This window comes from Sinocyclocheilus anshuiensis, unplaced genomic scaffold (assembly GCF_001515605.1).
Source record: "Sinocyclocheilus anshuiensis isolate Anshui unplaced genomic scaffold, SAMN03320099.WGS_v1.1 scaffold879, whole genome shotgun sequence".
Lineage (NCBI taxonomy): Eukaryota > Metazoa > Chordata > Actinopteri > Cypriniformes > Cyprinidae > Sinocyclocheilus > Sinocyclocheilus anshuiensis.
Window position 1 is genome coordinate 173,176 of NW_015546063.1, and position 8,354 is coordinate 181,529.

Sequence of the window (8,354 nt, forward strand, 5' to 3'; positions counted from 1 at the left end):
AATAAGGAATACTGTTCTGTGCAAACATGTTGTTCTGAAATGCTAAAGTATGGACCAATAGCCAGACAGTGTGTCTATCAAAGTCCACAGTGAACGTTTGCTCAGTAAACTTTGATATTGTGCAAAAGTAATGATAACCTCACGGATTGTCCATCTTTAGTTTCTTTGATATTTTTTAACTATGGTGTGGCAGTATAAGATGGATTCCCTACCCTGGTGACCACAGTCTGCTATTCACAATCTGATAAATATTCCACACACATGAGGAAAGCAAGTGTGAGTGTGAATGTATTTAAAGGGCCAGCAGATATGCATGTACTGAGCGAATAGAATTATTTGAACATGTTTAAAGGGTTGATGCATTTGTTGGTGTCATCTGCACAACATGAATTTTAATGGCTTTTATGTCAAAGAAATATAAGACACCATTAAATGTTGAGTCTGGGCAAACCCACTGAAATCCTTAAATCCAATTTCAGCTACTTTGAACAAGGTAAGACATATTAACAAGGCCATTTTGTCATACAGCTGATTGCCATTGCTGAGATGAAAAACCACCGAAATCCCACCCATGACCATTGAATCTCTGTGATGGGATTGCCCAAATCCTCTACCCTGTAGCATATTTTAAACATGAACATGTTGCGTAAATTTTTAAAATATCATGAGCATGATTTTTGTGTTTAAAAAAAAAAATGCTTACTCTCACTTAGAGTGAAGCTACAAATTGCCCTCAAATAATAGAATACTTTTTCTTTTACACAAAACGCTGAAAAACAATGATCATTAAAATGGTGCGGCAACGTTTTTGTCTTCTTTTTGTTATCAGCAGACGCATTATAATTGAATTAGTTTAAGCTTCAAATTAATATTATCTTTGCTTTGTTAGTACTTATTTTTTTCTAGCTTTTTTATGCTTTCAGGACAGACACGACACACACACAGACACATAGCGAGAGATATAGACAAAGTGAGAATGAAAAAAAAAATCTTGGTGATCACAATAAATAAATGAATAAATAAACAAATAATTAATAAATAAAATGTTTTAAAGCTAATCCATAAAGCATTACTCAGAGTAATAAAATTAGTTTCTGTGATATCGCAATGATAATCCGAGCACTCGGGATGACAGTGGCAATAGTAAGAAGTCAAACATGATAATAATTATATTGAGTTTAGTAACACCGATAAAAAGTAAAGTGAATGGACCCCTACTCCACCCATAGGGAACATATTCCTTTGCATTCTGAGAAGTCAATAGTCACCAGCACTAAAGAGCCACTAAAATCCATCGGGTCTGGATTCCTCACCTTCTCAGGTCCATCCAAAGGAACCACAGACACGCAACAGACTGGCCTCCTCTCCACACGGTGAGAGGAGAGGTGTCTGTGGGGCTGTTGTTGAGACATGAGGGGTGATAGTGCTTTCGGTGGATGGTGGTAGTGGGCGAATGATTGTAATGGGACGACCCTGCCTTAGTATTGGGGGTCAACCACCTACCACATGTCCGTAGGAGCCTCCCAGGAGCCAGCCTGACCCGCACAAGTCCACATCCTCAAAGTTCTTAGGGTCTTATCCTTTGGAGCGCAGTTAGTCATAGAGAGGTCTCCAGGGCGAGGAGGGGGTACAGCTGTCGAGAGGGGGTTGTCCAATGGCCGTCTAGGCCTGTGGGGAGGTTCAGGTGGCATACGCCACTCTCAATGGCATTGTTGTTGCGGTTAGGCGTGGCGGGGAGGCTGTACTGGCGGTAGGGACGGGGCGGTGGGCGGGAACGCTGCGGATGCTGGACCGGAGGAGGAGGGGGCTTTCGGAAAGCCGGATGCAAGTGGTGGCTGTGCCTCGACCACTCCGATTCATCATTGGGTTGAAACAACCCAGCATTTTTTAGAGTGTAGGTACAGTAATAATTTTGTTTTGGTACTTAAAGGTGCAATGTGTAATTTCTAGTCACAAAAAAACAGAATTGCAAGAAATTTTTCTTTTTTTCCTTCTTTTGATGCAAATGCTTCAGTTTTAATGTAAACACTTAAACCCAAAGTATACTTCAGTTTTAATGTGAACGCTTAAACCCAAAGTATACTTCAGTTTTGATGTGAATGCTTAAACCCAATGTATGCTTCAGTTTTAATGTGAACGCTTAAACCAAATGTATACTTTAGTTTTGGCGCAAACACTAAATCCCAAAGTGTACTTTAGTTTTATAGCAAATGCTTAAGCCCAAATTATGTTTCCGTTTTGACACATCAAAACTGAACTGTACACTTCAGTTTTGACGCAAACATTTATGTTTACAGCTGAACATGTAGCCTTTCAAAGTATATTCCATTTGATAGCATGTGCGAAAACAGGTGTCCTACAAATGCACATTTTTGACTGTGAAACAACAGAAATAACTTTTATTTTTAGAGGTGGGGATTTTTCAGTGACTCTTTCTGCATGTTACAACCTTAAGCAAGTAGATGGTGACAACACCGGTTATGAGTAATTGAATAATTCATTCAACCAATTAATTCAATCACACTGATTCATTCGGCAATGAAACAGCACACTGTTTGTTGCTTGAAGACTCAACAGTTAATTCTGCTGTGGATTCATTTGGAACTATTGGTGGAGCAAAAATCGGCAAAATAACTGATAATATTCTTTTTAAAATGTAAATTACCCCTAATTTTTACTTGTATTTATTGAACTGTCAAATAAAAACAATACCATACTTGCAATTGTTGTTCTTTACTGGTCTAAATATCAGCATTCTTGCTAATATGATATTGCTTTATAGGTTGGTCTTTGTAATAAAAACTGTACCACTAGAAAAACACTACACATTTGTAGTTTCTAATACTACATATTTTCTTTCCTTTGGTCATCCACCAGTGCACGATGCCCCTGGTCATTGGTTAAGCCAATGATGGGATGCTGAAACAAACAGATTGCAATTCTGTTTTAGGTTTTATGCTGCAGAAATTACACAATGCACATTCATTATTTAGATTCTAATACCTATAAACTAAGGCTTTATACTAAAGCTGCACAACCAGATCTTAAGTGTTTCTCAAAGAAAGACAGATGATAAAAAAAATAAATAAAACCAAATCTAAGATGGACCCAAGCTGTCAATTCACAGTTATCACTCAAAATTAAAGGTGATGGACATTCTCATAAGCTCAAAACAGAAAACAGACCAGGCCTCAAACAAAGAGATGAATGGAAGCACAAAGTACCAAACAAACAGCCAATACAAAACATACGTCATGTCTGTATATTGACTTATTAGTGGTGAAAACTGAAGTAGTGACACGGAGAGAAAGAGAAGCATAAAGGAGGATGTCTTGATATACACATAGACACACAGCCAATGGAAGAAACAGTGGGTAAGAATCTGCAACACAGTGCTAAGCAAAGGGGATGTAATGAATAGACAGAAGCATGACTGGGGGTCTGGCTGGTAGGATGGAGGGAGGACGCACCCACAGTGATGCACTATGCTGTTCTCGGAGGAGTTATGACATACTCCTCAATTGTACTAGCAGCATTCAGGAGTGTAGTAACAATGAAGCAATGGCACTCCAGTAATGTGATTGTGATGTCATAACAGAAGCCATGGAGACAACATGCGTAATGAGGCCATCAGCCAATGGTGTCAGTTAATGCCAATGAGTGATAATAGGTCATAAGCTGTGAAGATATCATGTGGCTGAGGTGTTAAATATCAAAGGATCTGTAATCTCATCTATGGTTTTATATGTCTCCCTGATCAGCAAAATGAGTTTAATTCCAGTTTGCATTCTACTGTCATGATTTACTGGAAATGGAAATTCCATATAATAATAACAATAATAATAGTTATATAAAACATATTATGAGCACTTCCAGAAAAAAATGTTAGAAGACTTATTACATTCTCACTAGTATAATTGAACTTCAATTGTACTAATAACTATGTCCAACAACAGACATATGAATCATACAGGAAGGAGAATTCTCTCATTATTTTATCAAACGCATGAACATTTCCACCACATTTCAAATTAAGTTTTTTTTTATTCGGTCATAAAATGGAATAAAATGGCAAATTATCTTACTATTTTAATTTCAATATGTAATTTCATAGCTAGCATTTTATGTAACCTAAAACTAAACAATAATTTTATTTTTTTTTAGGATAAGTTGAAAAAATTACAGCTTAATTAGAAAAAATGTACAATAAAAATATTCTGCTCACAAGCAATATTTTCCTTTTTTTTTTACAGTATAATTATGGCAGAAACGAGGAACAGTAATTTGTGTAAAATAATCTACAATTAACTTTCACAATAAAAATGTTGAAATGTATTTTGATTATTTAAAAAATATATATTTTAGGATTGAATCATAGTTTGAGAGGTTTTTTTTCAGTTTTAATGTGACCTTCATATAAAAAAAGTTTTAAACCTGTTATCATTATTTTTTTTAAATTAACTCATATGACAAAATAGTGCATATTTCAAGAAACACATGCAAATTATCTACAGATGTGTGAGTCTGCTCTGGTAGGCCTATATGATAAATTACTCTACAGGCTCAGATTACACTGACTGCCAGAGGATAAGTTATAAAATTTCCAGAGACATCATCTAGATGGATGATGATGACTTTTCTGGGACTAGTCACTTCCTGGCACTGAGCCATTGATTACATGACACCAACCGCTGTGACAGAAGACCTTAACAAGCACCATCACACTGACAAGAACAGAGCAGGCACAATAAACAAGGTCACAGCATCTCTGGTTTCTGCAAAAGTCAACTTATCAGCACAAATGGATCACACCTTTGTACAGTTTCATAGGCCTGGACTTGAATTTTGTTTTTTATCTTGGTAAGGGATACTATTTTTGATTACTGTTTAGATGACATATTCATATTGTGGATGTTTAGAAAGGTGTGGAAAAGCACATTCAGTGAGAGAGATAGAGAGAGTGCAAACATCTTTTGGCATGCAGCAGAGCAGTCGAGTGCAGATGACACACAGAGAAGAAGAGCTGAAGAGTGCTGATGAGATCTGCCTCAGTCTATATGCAGACAAAAGAAGAAGGAGCACGGGAACCGATCAGAAAGCAAAATGCTCATTCCAGTGCAGCTGTCTCGTTGTCGTGTTACAGGAACAGAAACAATGAAAGTCGAGGTCAAACTCAAAAACTTGAATGCATGATGGTAAGCAGTCAGGCTCATGCTGTAAGAGTAACTCAAATGCGGCTGGAGCACATATACACACGCGTCTCTCGTGTGTATATATTCAGAAGGAAGGAGATTTGAGAGCGCAATCCTTTGCTGTGGCCACAGGCCGGTGCCGCCCACCCCAACCCTCTTTTCAACACTCACCCAGCAAAGGAAAAGAAGCTAAAATGACCAAGAAAGAATTTACAAGAGACAAAACAAACAAACAAACAGGAAGGGACAGTCAAGCATTTGGTTAATTGCTTATCTGTTTTTCCAAAGAGCCTGTTTGTTGAGAAAAAGTCATGCAAATCTGAATTGAGAGACTTTGTTTTCATTTTTTGTTCTTTGAGTTTCTGTCTTTCTGTTTTTGCATGGATACAGGTAAACGTTCGAGTATATCGCCCGCTTTTGGGAAATGTGTGTTTGTTTAAAACTGATTGAGTTTTTTTCTCTCTCTCTTTGCTCTGGATGTTTGCATGCCAGATTACTATCCACTGTCTCCCCCACGCTGTCCTTCAAAGAAGAAAAAGCTTGATGGAAAAACTTTATCATTAAAACCGAAAACCAAAAAAGACTTCTTTACTCAACAAATATTTCCCAAAGATGTCTGAAATGAAAATAGATCTACACAGAAAGATTTGAAAGCAGACAAAGTGATAAGATGCAGGAAAGGAGAGGAAGTAGTTAACAGAGCAGTGATGAAATAATGACTTCGTGTTGAATTTGTAAGAATGCATTCAGAAAGGTTTATGCATAAAGACTGTAAAAGAGTAATCGCTGGACCTATTTTCACTCTTTATAATGAGTAAGTAATGAAGCTGGTCAAATATGACAGTATCTAACTGCTGACTTTAATTTGACATCATCTATATTTAGAAGTGACTGTAAATGCTCTAAAGCATACAGTGCAGTTCTCTCAATTTAAAGAATTTCAAATTGTGTCCTATTAATGTAATGTATTAATGTATCTACATTTTTTTCTCTTTTTTTTGTTGCCAAACTTCAAACAAGGCTTATAAGGAGTTATTTAATTACAGCAATAGGTGTATTTTGTATTGGTATTCTTTTCCATAATTTATGATTTATCTCACATATCTTACATATTTGGATCTTGAACAATTTAACTATGGTGAACTTTATGAAATTATACAATATTATACATTTAGCAATGCACTTTATAAAATGCACTGTATAATCTGATGGCAGAATTCACACAGTGACACAGTCTATGAATATGATTATTCTTTATCAGATGGTAGTAATCAAAGCTAGGAAAACTTTAATAAATTAGCGTCGCTTGGACATTTCCACTTATATTACAAAATATATTCCACTGACTGATAGTGAGCATCTGTTTTGAGCAGTGAACCATTACCGTACAAGGCAAATGTTTGAGCAAATGAGTGAGATAAACATGAATCTATCAGTGACAGCACTGCGTCTCTTGTCAACATCTGGGTTACAATGTGCACCCATCTTACAAAACCTAAAATGAAAACAAACTTGATCCGTAGATCTGTCAAATATTTGAAAACAAACATTTGTGTGAGACAGCTGCGAGGAAAAAAAAACACATTTTTGGAGAGCTGTGATTAATGATTGATCTAAATATAGTGTTTTCTTCTCTGAAGAGATACAATGCTAGCATAAAATTATTTTCAAAGATATGCATATAATATATAATATATACATCATAAATGAATAAAAATACTACATTTAGGCAAAGACATCAACACACTAACATCTACTAAATGTTTCTGTAGTATGATTTCTAACATGAGGTTGACAGAATGATGTTTAAACTAAAGTTAATGTTTGCAAATCTCAGTCAAAGCCAAAGAAAATTTTGCGTGAGAAAAACAACAAAATGATATGTATAGGGCTGAAAAAGAAGACTGAGTAGTGGCACATTTCACCCATATAAGCACAGTACGCAGACACAAAGTGAAAAATGTGATGAAAAATGTACAGATACACATGAATCACATCACAGAGCAGTCAGACGCAATGATATGGTAGTCGTGATTAACATTTCTAGCCTGAAAAAAATAAATAAAATAAAAAATAAATATATATATATATATATATATATATATATATTTTTATTTATTTTTTTTTTTTTTTTCTTTTACAAAGATGGAGAAATAGCTGGGGAAATAATCTATAAGCATTGATAAACATTTAGTTAGTCCACTATTCCCAGCAAGAAAACATAATACACACATTCTTAAAATCTCTATTAAAGTGCTATTAGGGTGTATAAAGCATTGTTCTGGGTTCAAAACAAGTCGAAAGAATAGTTCACCCAAATTGTAATTATTACTCTTTAAATTACCATTCTGTCATCATTTACTCACCCTCATTTTGTTCTAAACCTCTATGACTTTATTTCTTCAATGGAACACGAAAGCAGATATTTATAGCTAAATCCAAGTCCAAGCCCAAACTTCCATACAATGAAAGTGAATTGTGACCATCCAAACACTTTGAAGGTTTTTTTTTTTTAATACTTAAATGTTGGTCTGTTCCTCTCACAATGCTGTTTGGATATAGTGTGTATGCTACTTTTAGAATGCTTTTAAGGTGCTTTTAATGAAGAACTTGGTCACCATCCACTCTCATTGTATGAAAGAGCAGCATGAACATTCTTTAAAACAATCTTATTGCATGTTTCACATATGAAAGAAAGCCATTCAGGTGTGGAACGGCATGAGTTAGTAAAGTATTTTAGGACAGAATTTTAACTTTTGACTATTGACAGCATATGTAATCTTTGATAGTTTTTATAAACTGATGGACAAGCTGATAATATTTTCAACAGAATTACACAGATGCTAGAGCTGAACTTATTTTGAACCCTTGTTTTGATTCCTTTAAAGAATGATATCTAGAATGTACTATGTTTGATAGAAAAATGAAAGACTGTTTGTTAGTTTAGAAGAGTTTAGAAGATGCATACAGAGCAGAGAACAGGAGACGGGTAAAAATAGATTTAAGCCATGAACCACGTGAACCATGGGACAGAGAAAAAGACTGTGAGGATCTGTGGAAGAGAGATGAAGTCAGTAGCACAGAGACATTAGAGGATGCTTTCACACAGTCTTATGATGAAAGTTACAAGATGCATTATCTGGAAAAAAGTAACAGAGGGAA

The 8,354-nt window shown here is 35.5% G+C and overlaps 1 protein-coding gene across 1 annotated transcript in view; it reads right to left on the bottom strand.

Moving 5' to 3' along the window:
• Positions 1–1,108: 1,108 nt before the first annotated feature.
• The window catches only part of LOC107699563 (plasma membrane calcium-transporting ATPase 3-like), a 56,384-nt gene continuing 49,138 nt past the window's right edge, over positions 1,109–8,354 (bottom strand). Inside the window, exon 23 of the mRNA XM_016500862.1 lies at positions 1,109–1,870. Within this exon, the coding sequence (XP_016356348.1) occupies positions 1,598–1,870 (273 nt within the window). The 3' untranslated portion in view covers positions 1,109–1,597. The remainder of the gene's footprint in view (positions 1,871–8,354) is intronic.